The following is a 17942-nucleotide window of genomic DNA, read 5'->3' as shown; positions in this document are numbered from 1 at the left end:
ATTCTTGTAAGGATAAAATTGCACGTGAACATCAAACTAAAACTTTGCAGCAAACGTCCTGACTGCATCTACTGCCTCGATTCCCTCCTCTTTATCGAGTTTAAATAATCTGATCAGTCATAACTGAAAACCCAGAATTTTTTATTTTTTTTCTCTGCTTTCCTACGTACGTGTAGTAATGGCAGAGCCAACATGACAATCCTTTGGCATCCCAACACGAGAAACTAACATAATAGTCAAAGATTCGCATGCCCCAGGTGAGAGTTACAGATCAAATCCTCTTCACGATGAGATTAACCGTGTCTTCGGGTCCTAGAACCAACCTGTAAGCGACCGCGTGGCGGTAGGTCGGCGACGGGTAGAAGGCGAACTTGGAGAGGACGACGGAGAGGACGATCTTTAGTTGAACCATGGCGAAGTGCTGGCCGAGGCATATGCGAGGGCCGACGCCGAAAGGAATGTAGGCAAGGGGGAGCTTGCATGCGCCGGAAACGCCGTTGGCGAACCTCTCCGGATTGAATTCCAGGGCGTCTGGTCCCCAGAGCTTCGGGTTCTGATGCAGATCCATGGTGGGGATCCAGATGTTCAGGCCTTTCGGAATCTCCAGGTTGCCGACTTTCATGTCGCGGCGGGCTTCCCTCTGTGTTAGGAGCGCTACTGGGTACAGCCGCATCGTCTCCTGGAGTATCATCGTGAGCTGAAAGAACCAGAATTAACCATCGTGAGCTGAAAGCCTTCTCTTTTTTCTAGGACAAGGAGTTTCGGTCCCATGCGAACAGAAAAAGGGAGGGTCCCCCCTCCTTTATGTAGGAGCTCCCACCTTGCTGTAGAAGCCATGCGGATGGAAATGGGACCCCTCTTCTCTGTACGTAAAGGAATCTTCTGCCGCCGGAGAACAATGGGGGGTCCCTTCTGGTGACAAAAGGGGAGGAGGGAAGGCCCCCCTGCCCCTACTCTGTCGCCGAGACCTTTTCCTTTTTAATTTTTAAATTTTTTTATTTTTGAAGAGCTACTGCCTTTCCCTTTATTCAAGAATCTGCCATTAGAAGAAACACTTAAATAACAGATAGGGACAATTTACCAAAATACAGATAAGCTTACCACTTTCAGCTTGGAGATCATGTCTGCATCGGGTGCCAGGCCCTTGCAGACTTCTCGAATCTCGGCGCGGACGCGGTCTTGCCACTCGGGGTGCTTGGCGAGGAGGAGGAGGACCCAGGCGACGGTGGTGGCGCTGGTTTCATGACCGGCGAAGTAGACAGTCTTGCAGTTGTCGATGATGAAGCTTCTGGCTATCCTCTTGGAGATGTGTCCGTCTCGGACACTGTTAAGGATGATTTGCAGAAGGTCCCTAGCCACAGCCACCTTACGCTTTTCCCTCTCCTTTATTACCTTCATGATCGATAATCTGATCTCCCTGTCCAGTCTCCATGCTTCCCTGTTGCTCTTGTTGGGGATGTACCTGCGGCGTGATTCCGTGTACGCTTACTGCCTCTGAGAACCGATCAAATAACAGCAACAAAGAATTAAAAAACTTACCTCAATCCAGGGATACCGATATCTCCAGTCTGCTTGCTCAGGGCAATTTGAAGAGTCTTCAGCTGTGAGAAAATCTCTTTGCCTTCGTTGAAGGAGCTCCCAAAACAGGCTTTTGAGATTACATCTGCAGTGTAGGTTCTCAAATCTGAATCTACGTTCATGTCTACAACTCCACTAGCCGAGTCCACTCTCTTCTCCCAACCGTCTGTCAAGGTCTTCAGACTCTCCAACATCATGTCTGTCATTCCCTGACAAAAACGATCATCGGTTCAGTATTTTACACAAACGAATTTGGAGATGAGGCACACAATGGCAAATGGGTAGCAGCGGATGGAGCTACCTTGATCTTATCCATAAAGAACTCCGGAGCAATAATTTTCCGCTGGTGCAGCCAGATATCACCACTCGATGCCATGACACCATTGCCCAACATGGCTCCTCTGTTCTTCCTTAGGTAAGGAGTCTTCCCCAGATCGATTGTTTTCATCTGAATCAAATCTTTTGCCAGTTCAGTGTCCGCAATGTGCAGTATAGGAACGACACCGATTGAGAATGTAAATACAGGACCTGGAAGCAGGATATATCCAACGAGTTAAATACAAAAACACAGTAATCAATTCGATGACATTTCCCTTCATCAAATGGCAGTCAGGGATGCTCACCGTAAATTCTCTTCCACTCTTCCAAGTGAGGAAACATGGTTCTATAGTAGTCGTGGGACAACTGACCACCAGGCTCCGGCCGAGCTCGAACAGTCTTGGCTTGAATTTTCTTGATGTCGGGGATGTTTCCCAGGAAGAAGGAAGGCCGAGGACCATAGATCCCCTGCTTCTCTTGCTTCCTCCGGATCCTCTGAGGCTTCAACCAGAAATCATTGTAGAGAAACAAGCACAGGCTGCAGAAACCCATCACCAGAAACGAAAGCCACATTTTCAGAGAAAGTTCCATCTTCCACTGCTTCTAGCGAGCTCACTTTCGCAAACTTATCATGGGAGCATCCTATTTATCAGATTCGAAACGTAATTCATCTTTCATTCACGTTCCATTTGAATCCCACGTGCTGAGTATTATCAAATAACATTCCCTTATTCATTTCAAGAACTTGCTCTCCTACCCACGTGAATGGCGAAGTCGTAGACAACTTTTGTTACACAGGGTTGATCTTTGCTTTCCCATTCTCCTGGTCTCATCATAAGCAGAACAAATGCGCAAACTGTTGCACTCCTCTCTCCCTGTCGTAGATCCAAGTTGAGGAAGTAAAATGCAGGAGGACGGTGAGTTAAAAATAAATCTTTCCACTGACAACAGAGGAAGATCCACTAGTTGAATTTCAAAAATGCTTTTTAGACATGTCTCTATCTTGAAATGACAGTGGTTTGTCCGACTCGAATGGTGATTGAGTGTGAGAGTGATCCAATTCGCTGCCGCACTAAATTCGTTAAGGAGCAGCCAATAATGAGTGGTGTCCAATTAGCCTCCGCCGTCCTAAATTTGTCACGAGCAGGTAATAATGAAAGGCTTCTTTTCTTTTCGCACGGCAAAGAGAAGACCCACCACTTCTGCTTTCTGTGGATAGCAGTGATCTACCTAAGTGCGCGGACTTGTAAAAGAAATGACGTATCTGTACAAGAGATGGTCAAGAATATTGGGATGAACCAAGGAACGGCGTTTAGAAGGAGCAGGAGGTAACAGACGACGGAGCTTCGTCAGGTAAGAACTGAGGAGGAGAGAAGGAGCAGGAGGAGCTTCGTCAGGTAAGGTTAAATATTTGAATATCTCTTAGATCCCACTGCTCTCCCGATATTATATTCTGTTTGATGATCTGCTGCAAATATAAGCACCATCTGAACACGGGGAGATCTCGGGTTGTAGTTGAAGAGTAAATTTTTTTAATCTCGCCTGTTCGATCTTGACAGCCGGAGTAGACAAGGTAGCAATATCCGGCGAGAGCCCTTTCTTAGGACGAGATAGGGCTAGCTTCGCCTCAATGATGTGATTCCGAAACAGGTGGAAGCCACTGATCTTCGCCATCAGCAGTTCAGAACAACTAAATTAGTAATAATCAAATCCACCCAACCCACAATAGCTTTTTTTTTTTGGAAGAAACCAATCCAATCGAGTCTCGTGCCATGATTTGATGATTCTTCCCTATTTGGCATAGTGTCTGGCGCTCATCACTCTTTTTGACTTATCGATATAATTAAAAGGTTGAAGATCCATCGAATGAATTCCAATCTTGATTGATCTCTTTGTGAAAAGAGAAGATTCAGTTTACAAAAAGAGGTAAATAAATGATCTACAAGTTCGGGCAAAACTAAGGAACCGAATCTTGTAAAGGAAATATGACAAGATTAGAAAGAGAAGTGTTTGGGGCAGTTTTATAGAGAGATTGTGAATTCCCTTGAATCATGGTTATCTTAACTGAGCTAAGATAGAGATTGAAGATCAAACTTGAATCATAAATCCAAAAACCATTTTTGAGGAAGAGGTTTAGTAAACACGTCTTCAAGCTGTTGTGGTGATGGTAGGCCGTTTTTTCTATGGATCTCTTCATGAAAGCCTCTCTATGGTCTTAAGCTAGCTTCACCAACTTGGTTTGAACAAGTATATTTTTTTATGTATACATTTGGTTTTCAAGCTAACAATAGATCCATCTTTATTCACTGGCTACTCTATTTGCTTGTTTGTGTGGATGACAGGCCGTTTTTTCATGAATGCAAATATTATATCATCCACACAAACAAGCAAATAGAGTAGCCAGTGAATAAAGATGGATCTATTGTTAGCTTGAAACCAAATGTATACATAAAAAAATATACTTGTTCAAACCAAGTTGGTGAAGCTAGCTTAGAAGAATAAGAGTTCTTCTAATCGTTAATCTTTAGTCTGAGACTATGATGATAGATTCTCAAGTCTTAGCTCAAGTCCTAGGTTCGAAACACGACGTTTGTATTGGCATATTTCAGAGATCTGACTCGTGAGCTTGCGAACCGAACCATCGCTCATTCGAGTTCAGCTCATTTACTTAAACGAATCAGAAACCTGATCTCAAATCGGACCGAGCTGGCTCCGATCTGAGCTCAACCTATTCGGATTCAATGCCACTCTACATGAGATATAAACTCCTCTCCATTATCACACTGTGAAGTTTTAACCTTAAAACTAAATTGCTTGAAGTTCTACCATATTTTTAAAGGGCATAAATGCAGGATAGACATCAGATTTTTCTAAGGGATATAGCCATGTATATCAAGAATATTCATTCGGAAGCCACACAGCACCAAGAATTATTTCTAGGGGACGTTTAACATCTCTACTACTAGGAAGAAAAGGCAATCTACACACAAGTCACAAGAATTAGCAAAAGACAATAAACAAGAAGCTGAAACTAATTGGGTCCAGAGTCCAAGCCATAAAACCCTAATTGGAACAAGCAAATAGAGGAGAGCAAAACAGGCAGATGGAGAACTCCCCTTATGTGAACACATATGCTAAGTCATCCCTTCCCTTTCCTACCTCGCTTTGCTTAGTAGGAACTCTTTGCTTATTGTAGAGAGAGTGGAAGGAGGTTCACTTTCCTACATGCCCATTCCCACAAAAAATGGTCATTCAAATGTCGACCCCACATCCTATCCATAAATTTAAATGGGGGTTGTCATCCCACTACCATATGGTATGAAAGATAGAGCCCCACTCCTGGCTTTAAACACTTCATGACTACCATATGTACAATATTTTATTTTCAAACTATTCTTTTGATCATAGCGTCTATTATTTTCCCTATCCCAATCCCCTTTTTGGTGGCTCTATAAGTCAGCTTGGTGTCATCATTTATGGAACATATAAGATAAGAAGATTCCCTCTTAAATTTATTCGAAACCATTAATTGAAATGTGTTTTCATCTTTTGATATTTACTAATAATCGTACTAATAAAATAATACTAAACATAATAAGAATCAAAGGGGTGGGGAAGTTCTCATCAACACCTCCAAATTCCGTTACCAATTCGGGTTGTAAACATTACATAATGGAACATGATTAACTATTCCGTACGTATATTGTTTCGATTATGCACAACTTATTCTATTTACTATTTTATCTAATTATTCATACCTTATTATGTATAATGTGTATTTACTTACTTATTGAACAATAAATGGATAATAACAAAATTTAATATTAAAATATGTGAAATTATAAGAGATAAAAATTCACTCGATCATATAAGCAAAAACCTAGAAAAATGATGCCCTAATTTATAAAAGAATCATTAAAAAATTAAAATTCTTAACAAGTGACAAGAAGCTTAAATATCTCAAACATTCATATATTAAATAAAAATTACTGATTGTCATTATGTATAAGTAGGTTATTGGGTAATTGGGTAAGGAATAATACTATTTTTCAATAATAAACCCAAGATCTTTTTACTTATTTTTTCAAGTAGGACAAATTTTTTCAACACTCACCCTTATGTGTGAGCCCTTTTTTTGGCTCCTATTACACGTGGACAATTTGGGGGAAGCCTATGCCTAAGAATCTGCTCTGATACCATGTTAGAAGTTAGGTCCAAGGTCTATCTCAAAATGACTAATCAAGTTATAAATCCTCTTTTCCACATAAAAATCCTAAGATATTTCTATTCAATTTTTCATGTAGGATAATTCTTTCTAACAGTAATCTTTATGCATTTTCGTTTGGGTTAATATATGCTAAATGGGTGACTGAGTAATATATACCAAAATACCTACATTGGTAAGAATTTTTATTTTTTGTTCATTTTAATAAATAAAAATAAAAATAAGGTGAATAGGTAAAATTGACACCCTTATTCTTGATCGATTTTGGGCCTAGGCCTCTTGGTTGCTCCAAGAAAGATAGGTGGTGGAAAGAGCCTCCTCCTAGCTTCCATTTCCAATCATAAATGGAGGTCAAGGGGAAAGGGAGGAGGCTATTCTTTGCTTCCCTTTCTTTGGGCAATAGAGAAGCCGCGAAAAAAGGCCTCCTTCCCCTTTCTCCATTGCATTCATCAAAAGTGTAGAGGGAGAGACTTTTCCTTACCATTTTAATGAGCCAGAAACACGACATGGTACGATTGAGTAAGATCAAGTGTGCTCGAATCATCGAGTTGAGCTCTCTTTTGCACAATATGTGGCCTAACTAAGTCGGTCATGTAATATGTACCAACCAAGTCCAAATCCAAATCAACTTAGTGATACACATTATAATATTTGTATTATTTTATTACAAATTGTACTAATTAATTGTAGGAAAAAATAAGTTTGTATCAATACGATATCAACAAAAAGATATGTTAGAAACATATGTTCGTGTTTTCTTGTGAATGCACACCAACTAAGGGCACTTCCATAGCCTCAATATTGTAAAATTATGCATGTAAATTTCGAGGTCATTTCATACCCACGTCTAAACAAAACTGAAGTAATGCTAAATTTGTCTGAATGATGTGTCTTGTTCTGGGACTGACTCCAGGTATGACAAACCAGGAAAGCTCTTTGAAACTCACCCTTATCTTGAACTCTCCGTGCCGCCTTAGTAGAAACAGAATATCACAGCAATGTTCCCACATCATTTGCCGGCCCGAGTAACCTTCCTCCTTGAAAGCTCGATATATATGGAGATCATAGAAGGAGAAGATGAAGAAGAAACAAGAACATACCATATTCTGCTTCCTCTTCAATCTTGAAAGCCAGCATGCCCCTAGAAAACAGCCATCAGACTGCTGCAGCAACACCGACGGACCCCAACTCCGTCTTCATCGACATTGATCAACTGCAAAGATTGCTGGATACGAGTGAGGATGCAAACAGATGGGATAAATGCTCAATATACAGAGTACCTTCCCATCTTCTCCAGCGAAATGAGAAGGCTTACAAGCCAAAGCTGGTCTCAATTGGCCCATATCACCATGGGGAAGCATACTTGAACCCCATGGAAGAGCACAAGTACAGAGCACTAAGCCAGTTCCTGAAGAGATCAAAGAAAACATTGGATGACTTCAAGGTGTCGATGAAGGACTGTGTGCATCAGCTGATGGAATCATATGAGAAGTTGGATGAAGAATGGATGAATGAGGATAAATTCTTGGAGCTGATGATACTTGATGGCTGCTTTGTGCTGGAGATACTGAGAGTCTTCACCTTTGACAAGTCCCTTGGTTACACTCGGAACGATCCCATCTTTGGTGATCGTGGGACATCCACAATCATTAACATTTTGGTGCAGGAAACCCTAATGTTGGAAAACCAGCTACCTTTCTTGGTGTTTGAGAAACTGCTTGCTGTTGAAAATAAGATAAACATGGATTCGGTAAGCCTTTCTCGAAAAATTTGAGCATCTTTTATAATGACACAGCAGGTTTAAGTAGTAGAACAGTCAAATTCCTTTTATAATGACGATTTTGTGAAAAACTTGAGCATCTTTTATAATGACAAGCAGGGCAAATACTTAAACAGGCTTCTGTCAGTTGTTGGAGAGGACATCTGCACCGAAGACAATCCAGCAGTCTCCAAGCTGCATATAGTAGACTTTATCAGGAGCAGAATCATTGGAAAGCTCCGTAAGAGGGATTTGCCAGAAATTGATACGATTGGGATTGAAAGTGCAACCGAATACAGAAAGGCAGGAATTGTGTTTGCACCAAGTAAAACCAATTTCCTGAGTGACATGAAGCTTCACGACAACATCCTTCGCCTCCCAGTGTTTGAGCTCTGTACATTCTCTGAAATCATCTGGTTCAATGTCTGGGCTTTCGAGTGCCTTCATTCTGGCTTAACGCAAGACATAACCACCTACATCTGTATCATGGCCCGCCTCCTCCGGTCAACTGACGACGTTGAAATACTCCACTCGACTGGGTTGATCAGCGTCACAACCTTCGGCGAAAGTCAGGAGATTGTAGAACTGTTCAAGTCACTCTATAACTGCATCGACTTCCGAGTGCGTGGTGATAATCTTTATGTGATAATGGAGCTGAACAATTACCACACTAGAAGCACAAAGAAATGGAAGAGACGAATCCGGGAATGGAGCTTGAACCTCAAGCACTCATACTTCAGGAGCCCTTGGACTGTGCTCTCATTGTTTGCAGCGACTCTCCTCATTGGTCTCACAATTTGGCAGACCGTCTATTCAACCCTCTCTTACTACAATCCTCGAAACTGATTACTAGCCAACCCTTTCTTCCTCCATTCAGTACCAGATGCTAATTCATGTCTTTGGTTGGCCTTATTCAGCTGAAAGGATCATCACCTTCAATCAATTCTATATGAACAAAGAAGGTATGTTTTATTTTTTTCATGGGTTTTGTCTTGTTTGTAATGTAAGTTTTATCACTTTGAGAAAGGATTCAAACCCTCAACCAAAGGGATCCGATTCCTGTATGGTAGGCAACGTGTGTCACTTCATTACAAACATTATTGTCATGTTTATGTCTTTACTCATACATAAATAACTCAAAAGCACAAGTTACCAATTGCTTCACTAAACATCAAATAAAAGCAAGAGAGCCATCTCCAAGTAAGGCTCATTGTTCAATCAACCCTTGTTACAATCTCTTCATCAGAATATTCATACCATACTCCGGAACCAACATCCAATACCGAGTTTTTGGCGAATGACGGTATTTTGGTGAAACCATCACGGAGAACTTGGAGAGAAAGAGTGAAAGGATAACCTTCAATTCAGCCATGGCTAAGTGTTGACCCACACATACTCGAGGTCCCAAACCAAAGGGCAGGAATGCGTGTGGGTACTTGCATGCAGCCATCACCCCATTTTCAAACCTTTCTGGCTTGAATTCGTCGGCATCAGGTCCCCAGATGTCAGGGTCATGGTGCACCATTGACACTGGAATCAACATGGTGAGACCCTTTGGAAGAAAAATACCTGCCAAGTTCAGATCATCAATAGCCTCCCTCACGACGTGTGTTGGGGGAGGGTATAGCCTTAAGCTCTCATTGATCACCATTGTCAACTGCATTGGAAAATTTGAGAGTATAAGACACTTTTGGATTGATTTTGAAAGTTACTTTTTTTCTATCTTTCACAAAATCAAATGAAATACAACAAATGATACCGTTTTCAACTTGTTGATTGAATTAGCATCAGGATAGCAACCACCATGAACTTCTAACACTTCCCTGCGACATCTAGCTTGCCAATCTTGGTTCATGGCCAACAGCAACAAGGTCCATCTGGTGGCAACCATTGTTGTGGAATGGCCAGCAAGGTAGATGGTCTTGCAGTTGTCCACAATGAAACCAGGGCTTGACTTCAATTCAGTCTGAGAAACACTTGTTGCATCAACAACGCTCTGCAAGAAGTCTTTTTCTTGACTTGGATGCTTTTTGCGGTCCTCAACTACCTTCAGTATCAATGACTCAATCTCTTTCTCCAGCCTCCAGATACCTAAATTTCTCTTGGTTGGGAGATAGCTTTAAAAAAAGGACAAGAAAAAAGAATAAAAGGATAGGAAATAGAATTTCTTCCACCAATTTACTTGCTTATGTGAAAACTCAATAAATTTATTTATTTTATCCCCTTTAACATTTTGAGGGATAAAAGAAATGGGAATTGAAAATTTTCCATCTCCTCAAGCTGACACAAAACACCTAAAATTTTTAGTATAATGGGAATTTTCCACTCTTTTTTAGCACAAACACACCCTAAGAGCTAATTTTGGGCTATGTGAATATCAATCATGTTATAAATTCCAACCTAGTGAAGTGGCCACTTCTAGTTGAATGCAACACAAGCAGGTTTTAGCTGTCAGTTGAGATGTAATAGCTTCATAATGACATTATTATTTTTAAAAAAAATAAAAATTAAAAACTTTAGAAATTGAAGGAGAGCTTCTACCCTTACCTAAAGGAAGGAGGGGAGTGTAGTGCTACCACTCCCATCTCACCTTCTAGTTGGAAGGTAAGGGTCAATAATTTCCCTACCAATGAAAAGATGGGAAGAGGGGTCCCCTCTCTCTCTTGTGTTTCAAAATGATGGGGGAGGGGCTGGGATAGGGGTTCCCCACCCCATTGCTCCAAGGAAAAGGGGGGAGGGACATTCATATTTGATTTTATATAAAAATACAAAGGGGGTCCTATTTGATTTTAAATAAAAAAGGGCATTTCTTTAATTTTACATAAAAATAAAGACGGGGAGGCAGACCAGGGTCACCACCCTTCCCCTCGGTTCTTCCAAGTCCTAATGGGAGAAGAAAGGAAACAACAACACATCGATTGAAGGCGACATATCTTTAACAGTATCTTCAACATATGATAAGAACCATTATAGTAATTTTTCATGCATTTTCTTGTAAGAAATTCTATGATAAATAAGTAGTTTTAGTGATGCTTATAAATAAATAACTTTAAAATGAATATAAATGATGCAAAAACGAATTCCATTTAAGAAAAAAAATAAAAAACTTAAACATAAAATCAATAAATAAGTAAAAGATATTAAGGGTACCTTGATCCTGGAACCCCAGTGGTGAGACCCCTAGAATAAATCAACTTATGAAGTTCTTTTAACTTCAAAAATATTTTTTCACCTTGAGCATAAGTGCTCCCAAAACATGCCCTTGAGATCACATCAGCTGTTAAATTTTCCAAATCCTCATCAATTTTTATATCAGCAACACCTCCCTCACTTTGGATTCTATCCTCCCATGATTTCAGAAATGGGAGAGTAGACTCGACAATTAGATCCACCATGCCCTGAAAATATGCAATACAAATAATGTATTAAAGTCGTTAACATTCAATTGAATTAAAGGAAGGGTCAAGGGATGGCCCTTCTGCCTGCCTCTTCACATCTCCCAACAAAAATCCCTTTTGGCACTTGGGCCCTCCTCGTGTCATCTTCCCATCACTGACCCCCAGTTGCAGGAAGGCCCTCCCCTCCAACTACCTCCTTCACAGAGGTGAAGATTCTTTATCATCTCCATTCAACCAGAGGAAGAAGCAATTTTTTTTTTATTATTTTAAAGGGCAAGATTAATTAAGAGAGAGAAAACAAAAAGGAAAAGTTAATTTAGAAACAAAGAAATAAAGGGTGACAAGAACTACCTTGACTTTTTCAGGTGCAAGGGTTGGTTGGATGATTTTTCTTTGATAATGCCAAGCCGATCCATTTGTCCAAACAAGACTATCACCAAGTAGTGCTTTCCATTCTTTTCTCTGTTGTTCAGACTTGCCAAGGTCTAGCCCTGTGTGTGTGTTCATCGCCTTGAGTAGATCAGGATGGGCTACGTTTACTACCACCATCTTCCCTAACGTGTATGTAAAAATTTTACCTGTCGAAACAACTAGTTTATTATGCAGATCAACTGAATAGAGATGATTGTTTTTTCTTTTCATGGAAACACTAAAGCAAACTCACTCACTTTGGATGTGAAAACATACCATATCGCTTTGTCCAGGTTGCAATGCCAGGGTAAATATCATAAAGACGATTGTGTGATATCTCTCCATCTTTCTTTGCAGCTTTGTCTCTTTTTCTTGACAGTCCTTTTACTACCAACAAGTTCCCATAGAAGAATGAGGGTTGGGGCCCTTTTATTCCTTGTCTCCTCAGCTTCTCTCTCATCCTTTGTGGCTTTAAAATCATCACATTGTAGAAAATGAAAGCAAAGCTACAAGTGAGCAACAGGAAGAAGGACAAGCAGATCTCCACTAAAGCTTCCATTCTCTTCTCAGTGTTTTGGATTGCTCTCTCTCGGATTTGGGTCTGATGGATTTGATCAGTTCTTATAGGAGACTAGCAACAAGCAGAAAAAGATACAGGTGTTGATTAAACTGTTTGGCTTCGGGCATTTGTCAAATGACAAAGAAAAATTGCAGGAAAATCACAAGGTTCACAGGAGTGACACATTTTAATTTTAATAAATTTATACATATAGAGACCCAATCTGAAGTCAACCGATATGACAGAGACAGAGATTATTGAGTTAATTAATCACATTTCTTCCTTGTAGATGAGTTGCCTGTTAATAGAATAATGAATAAAATACTCCAGGGTTTGCAATTGAAAACTAATATGTTGCAAGTAGTTATATAAAAGACTAATAGTCTAATTAGAAAAGATGGGTAAACTAACTCTGAAGTCATTTGCTACGTCTCATTGATTTGGAGCTTCCAACAGTTTCAGATCCCCTTTATAATGGGTCCAAGGACAGGTAAGAGAATAGATTAATTTTCTGAATATAGCAACCCCATTGAAGAAATTAGGTTTTTAACTACTAACATTGATAGAACCAGAGTGGAAATGCAAATATCTGCCAAGTCGGATTGTGATTTATACTTCATTTTATCTTTAATGATAATAAACAAAAGAATGTTAACCAAGCACTTCAGTAAAGAGTGTTAAATTTATAAAAATGGTCCTCAAGCATTAATTGAACAAATGCAGTTGATCAATCAAAGAATTTGGTAGAACAAAAGCTTAAGAAAGGTTGGTCTAACAAGACATGTTGTAAATTTAGACTAGAAATATGGTCCTAATGATAAGGGATTATCTTCCCTTTGGTTCAGGAGATAAGATCTACATGATTGTATTTATCTTTTCTATCTTAAATAGTATAAATACCAACCTTAATCAATTCAAAGGCGTGGTTCAGTTCAACATATCATATGGTATAAGAGTAGATCGATTAATCCTCTGCATTTATCGTCTTTCAATTTTTTTTCTTCAAAATCCTCTCCGCCCGGCACTCCCTATCTGCAATGCCCTCCAACAATTCAAGTGGAACCACCGGCTATGCTTCGTGTGAGTCGTGCACATGCGCTTCAGTAACCTCTTGCTCGGTAGCTCGTGTCTTCACATCAACAACCTTCTCCCCAATTTTGCCTTGCTTGCTTCCCTTTCCCCATAAGAAGAAGCAAGCAGAGAATCGAAAAAAAAAAAAACTCATGACTATTTTTATCCTTTCTATTCTAAATTGTATAAATAACACCCTTAATCAATGCAAAGGTGTGGTTCAATTTAGCATATCATACCTAAGCCATATTGATCAACCAATGTAAATGATGATCAATCAAACTGCGAAAGGAAGAAAAAAAGAAACTCCTAAAGCTATTGTATTCACGTTGATCAATCAAGACAAAAAAATGATCAATCAATTTGCAACATAAGAATAAGTATGGAAGGTACTGAAATCACCATGATCGACCAAGTTGAAGATTAGTTAACCAAGTTGAAGTGGCATAGATCTACTGTAAGATGGTTGATCTAACAAGATGATCTTGATCGATCATGTTCAGGCTGATCATTCAACTCAAACCTAAAACATGTGGAGGAGATCTTTTGAGCTTCAAATCAAAATCCAGAGGTCAAGAAATCTTCTAAGTAACCTGCCATTGTATTAAGGAGCTCAAGCCACAAATTTGAAGTATATATTTCATTTTCTCATGCACAATTTTATAAGTTTACATAAGAGTACACAAAGGTTCCTTTTACTGTCAACGACTAATTTTTAACACTGTTATTTTGTCTATTAGGGATTTCAGCCATTGTAATAATACAATCACTAAAGAAGCTTTTGATAATTTCGAAGTGCCCAAAGCTTGTCAAATCAATCTTGGCAATTTTCATAGAGATTTAAAGGCTCATTCTCCTATGGTTTAAAAAATCATCAAGTACATTGTTCTAGTCTATTAATCTCATTTATACTCGGCCTTTTTGTACTAAATGCATTTGTGCTAGTTTTATAAATTCCGCTTTCATATTCATCCGAGCTAATTTTTTGTTCCCTTTATCATTTGAGTGCCTTACACTTTGAACTAGATTGTAAAATCATCAAAGCATCTTCCTAAGAGCAATCCTTATTTTGTCCCAGAACTTTTTGCACCGTTAGGTTGTACCTTAGAGCTTTGTGAAGTGGTTCTGGGATTCTTAGAGGAGTTGCCAATCACCTTTGGGATCCTTAGGGCCAAAGTGTATCAAGGGGATTCAAGTTCCTAAACAAAAAAATTTGAGGTTCTCTATTAGGTTCCATGGGGAACAAACCTAGAGGAGTGTGAATAGTTTTTTTAATTTTAACTCCTTTTACTTTATGTGTGTATTAGTCATTTTAATTAATTCAAAGTGCAAGATCAATTTTATAGTTTATGCTCATGCATAGTGATCAAGGTAAACCATAAGCAATTACATACAAGACACACATAAGATTTTTAGTTAGTTCACAATACTATTATGGATTGTGAGTTCACTTCCCCCTCCTCAAGATGTTTTAGCACCTTGAGACTCCACTAAGCTTGGGTTGTCCCACACCATCTACAACAAATCACCTCTAGGCCATTACACAAAGACTTGCTCCACTCAATTGACCATATAAGTCAACTTCCAATATCACACCCTCACTTAGATTTACAATAGCTTACTAGGAACTATACCCTAGACTCATGAAGGAATTTTCTACTACACAAGTAGACTCAGAAAAGAGATTTTCAGTAGCTCAATAGAAACACCAGACTAGGTCCACAAAGAGATTTTCAATACCACCTGCCTACATAAGGTCTTATGGCTCATGCAACATAGAAAACAACTTATCAATTTCTACGCCTCAACCACAACAATTTCTCTCAAACAATGGGGTAAGGACGATCTTACCTACTCAAAGCTTGGCCCAAATTGGAATGATTACTTGCTCACAATAGGTTGATTTAACAATCCAAGCTCAAAGAAATAAGTACAACAATCCTAAGTACCTACTCAATGTAATAAATAACTAAAAATAGTCCTTAATGAATTGATTTGAAATATAGACAACTCATTGTAGTTCTTAATGACTTTATTCGAAAATGTAGGCAGCTCAAAATAGTCATTAATGACTTGATTAAAAAATATAGGCCCAATGTAAATTTGGGATTTGTTTTTTCAACACACAAAGAAACCCAATAGCACAAAAAGTTTTTCAAAATAGTCATTAATGACTTGATTTTAAAGTGAACTAGAATTAGTTCAGGTGACTGGTTGGCCATGCTACAAATGGAGTGAATCCTAGAGGAGAGCTACTAGTCCAAGGATAGAATGGTTGATCTTAAAAAAAGTGACATCTATAGAGACAAAAGTTTGATGTAGGCTTGAATGATAACATACATGACTTTTCTAACTTTTCGAATATCAAAGGATATTTTTTTTTAATACTTTGGGATCAAGTTTGTTGCGATCAATAAACTGAAGAAGCATGAACAAAAAAAACACATCTAAATTTTTTAGAGGAAGTGTAAAATGATCCAAACTGGGAAAAAGTTTAGAGAAAGGGGATGTGTTATCAAAACTGAAGAAGGCATACGATTGATTAGAAAATAGGTTGTGAGTACTGCATAGGGCCAGTAATAGTGGGGAACATTCATGAAAATAAAAGAGCTCATGCCACGTCTTATAGGTTTCTAGTCTTACGTTCAACGATACCATTTTTTTGAGGCGTATAGGTGCATGAAGTTTGAAGGGTAACATTTTTTTTTTTCAAAAAAATCATCAATTCAAAATTTACATAAATGTAAACATTAAAAACATCTTTAAAAATAGACATTATACACAATAACACATATAGCATTTGAAAAAATACATCGATGGTCACATTATATTGTCCCAATTTTACGATGGAAAAACTTCTTGCCACATAGACACCATTCCATAGCATTTCAAAAAAACCTAATAACCTTTTAAAATTAATAAACATCATAAAAATTGATTTTTTTATAAATAAATCAATAATTGTATAATATGATCACGTTGATCGAAACATAACAAATTATTTTATTCTATTGGTGGATTTTTTTCATTTTGCAATAATTCCATCACTTTAAGAGAGGATTTAAACCCTCAATCAAAGGGATTCAAGTCAAGTATGGTAGGCCACCTTTGTCAATACTAGATCTCATGGCATGAAGTAGCATATACAAATTTTACACTTCTTTACAAACATTATTGCAGTGTTTGTCTTTGTCCATACATAAAGAACCTAAAATAACAAGTTATCTAGTAGCTTGGCTAATACCAAGCAACAATATCAACATAACATACGACTAAAAGCATAAGACCCCAAGCAAAAAAACTTCAAAAAACATCTGCCATGGTGCATCAATAGGCTATAGTTACAATCTCTTCATCACGATATTCATACCATGCTCTGGAATCAACATCCAGTATCGAGTTTTCACTGAATGTCGGTAGGTTGGAGAAACCGTCATGGAGAACTTGGAGAGAAAGAGTGAAAGGATAACCTTCAATTCAGCCATGGCAAAGTGCTGACCCACACATACTCGTGATCCCAAACCGAAGGGCAGGAATGCATGTGGGTACTTACAGGCAGCCATGACCCCATTTGTAAACCTCTCTGGCTTGAACTCGTCAGCATCTGGTCCCCAAATATTAGGGTCAAGGTGCAACATTAGAATTGGAATCAAGATGGTGAGACCCTTTGGTATAAAGAAACCTGCCAAATTTAGATCGTCAACAGCCTCCCTCACAAGGTGTGTGGAGGGACTATATAGCCTGAAGGTCTCATGGATCACCATTGTCAACTGCATGGGCAAATTGAGAGTATAAGATACTTAGGCTTCAACACTTATATTAACTCCAAATACAACAAATCATACCGTTTTCAACTTGTTGATTGAATTAGCATCAGGATAACGACCACCGTAAACTTCTAAGACCTCTGCACGACATCGAGCTTGCCAATCTTGGTTCAAGGCCAACAAAAACAAGGTCCATTTGGTGACAACCATGGCTGTGTAGTGACCTGCAAGGTAGATGGTTTTGCAGCTGTCCACAATAAAACTAGTTCTTGGCTTCAGTTCACTATGGAAATCACTTGCTGCATCAAGAACGCTTTGCAAGAAGTCTGTTTCTGGCATTGGATGCTTTCTACGGTCCTCAACTACCTTCTTTATCAGTGACTCAATCTCTTTCTCTAGCCTCCAGATGCCTATGTTCCTCTTGGTTGGGAGATAGCTAAAAAATATGGAAAATGATCTAAGATAATAAGCTTAACTTAAAGGTAAGGCAATAGCCGAAGATGAGCAACTGACTTCCATTTAGGGCTACACAAAAAAGCAAAGGGGAGACACCATTTACCTAACAGATATCATCAGAAACTTAAAATTGAAAAAAAAAAATCGATACCTCCATCCTGGAATCTCAGTGGTGAAACCACTAGAAACAATCAATCGATGAAGTTCTAGCAACTTCAAAAATATCGTTTCACCTTGAGCATAAGTGCTCCCAAAACAAGCTCTTGAGATCGCATCAGCGGATAATTTTTCCATGTCCTCATCAATTTTAATATCCGCGACACCTCCCTCACTTTGGATTCTATCCTCCCATGATTTCACGAACGGCAGAGCAGACTCCACAATTAGATCCACCATGCCC

The 17942-nt window shown here is 38.9% G+C and overlaps 3 protein-coding genes across 3 annotated transcripts; 1 reads left to right on the top strand and 2 right to left on the bottom strand.

Annotated features, from left to right (window-relative positions):
- Positions 1-120: 120 nt before the first annotated feature.
- LOC137966183 (cytochrome P450 714C2-like) lies at positions 121-2754 on the bottom strand. The gene is made up of 5 exons (XM_068812731.1): positions 2202-2754; positions 1880-2106; positions 1540-1787; positions 1102-1462; positions 121-697 (listed from the first exon to the last, which is right to left on the bottom strand). The coding sequence occupies exons 1-5, from the start codon at positions 2485-2487 to the stop codon at positions 272-274; spliced, it is 1548 nt and encodes a 515-aa protein (XP_068668832.1). The 5' UTR covers positions 2488-2754; the 3' UTR covers positions 121-271.
- A 4502-nt stretch (positions 2755-7256) lies between these two features.
- LOC137939141 (UPF0481 protein At3g47200-like) lies at positions 7257-8726 on the top strand. The gene is made up of 2 exons (XM_068784349.1): positions 7257-7871; positions 8001-8726. The coding sequence occupies exons 1-2, from the start codon at positions 7257-7259 to the stop codon at positions 8724-8726; spliced, it is 1341 nt and encodes a 446-aa protein (XP_068640450.1).
- A 382-nt stretch (positions 8727-9108) lies between these two features.
- LOC137939132 (cytochrome P450 714C2-like) lies at positions 9109-12248 on the bottom strand. The gene is made up of 5 exons (XM_068784337.1): positions 11966-12248; positions 11630-11856; positions 11031-11278; positions 9640-9997; positions 9109-9537 (listed from the first exon to the last, which is right to left on the bottom strand). The coding sequence occupies exons 1-5, from the start codon at positions 12246-12248 to the stop codon at positions 9109-9111; spliced, it is 1545 nt and encodes a 514-aa protein (XP_068640438.1).
- Between the last annotated feature and the right edge of the window lie 5694 nt (positions 12249-17942).

The sequence above is a fragment of the Aristolochia californica genome, unplaced genomic scaffold (assembly GCF_029961685.1).
Source record: "Aristolochia californica isolate CCGP_79_NKW_82.1479 unplaced genomic scaffold, dmAriCali1.0.hap1 SCAF_10, whole genome shotgun sequence".
In the NCBI taxonomy this organism is placed as follows: domain Eukaryota; kingdom Viridiplantae; phylum Streptophyta; class Magnoliopsida; order Piperales; family Aristolochiaceae; genus Aristolochia; species Aristolochia californica.
The sequence above is the reverse complement of the archived record's forward strand: the minus strand, read 5'-3'. Positions and strand labels throughout refer to the sequence as shown.

Excerpts from the sequence above, each read along its gene's own strand:
- LOC137939132 (XM_068784337.1), bottom strand. The coding sequence starts at position 12,248 with ATGGAAGCTTTAGTGGAGATCTGCTTGTCCTTCTTCCTGTTGCTCACT. Across the intron at positions 11,279-11,629 it reads TTGCACCTGAAAAAGTCAAG|GGCATGGTGGATCTAATTGT; the intron begins GTAGTTCTTGTC and ends GCATATTTTCAG. Across the intron at positions 9,538-9,639 it reads CAATCAACAAGTTGAAAACG|TTGACAATGGTGATCAATGA; the intron begins GTATCATTTGTT and ends TTTCCAATGCAG.
- LOC137939141 (XM_068784349.1), top strand. The coding sequence starts at position 7,257 with ATGCCCCTAGAAAACAGCCATCAGACTGCTGCAGCAACACCGACGGAC. Across the intron at positions 7,872-8,000 it reads ATAAGATAAACATGGATTCG|GGCAAATACTTAAACAGGCT; the intron begins GTAAGCCTTTCT and ends AATGACAAGCAG.
- LOC137966183 (XM_068812731.1), bottom strand. The coding sequence starts at position 2,487 with ATGGAACTTTCTCTGAAAATGTGGCTTTCGTTTCTGGTGATGGGTTTC. Across the intron at positions 1,788-1,879 it reads TCTTTATGGATAAGATCAAG|GGAATGACAGACATGATGTT; the intron begins GTAGCTCCATCC and ends CGTTTTTGTCAG. Across the intron at positions 1,463-1,539 it reads ATCGGTATCCCTGGATTGAG|GTACATCCCCAACAAGAGCA; the intron begins GTAAGTTTTTTA and ends ATCACGCCGCAG.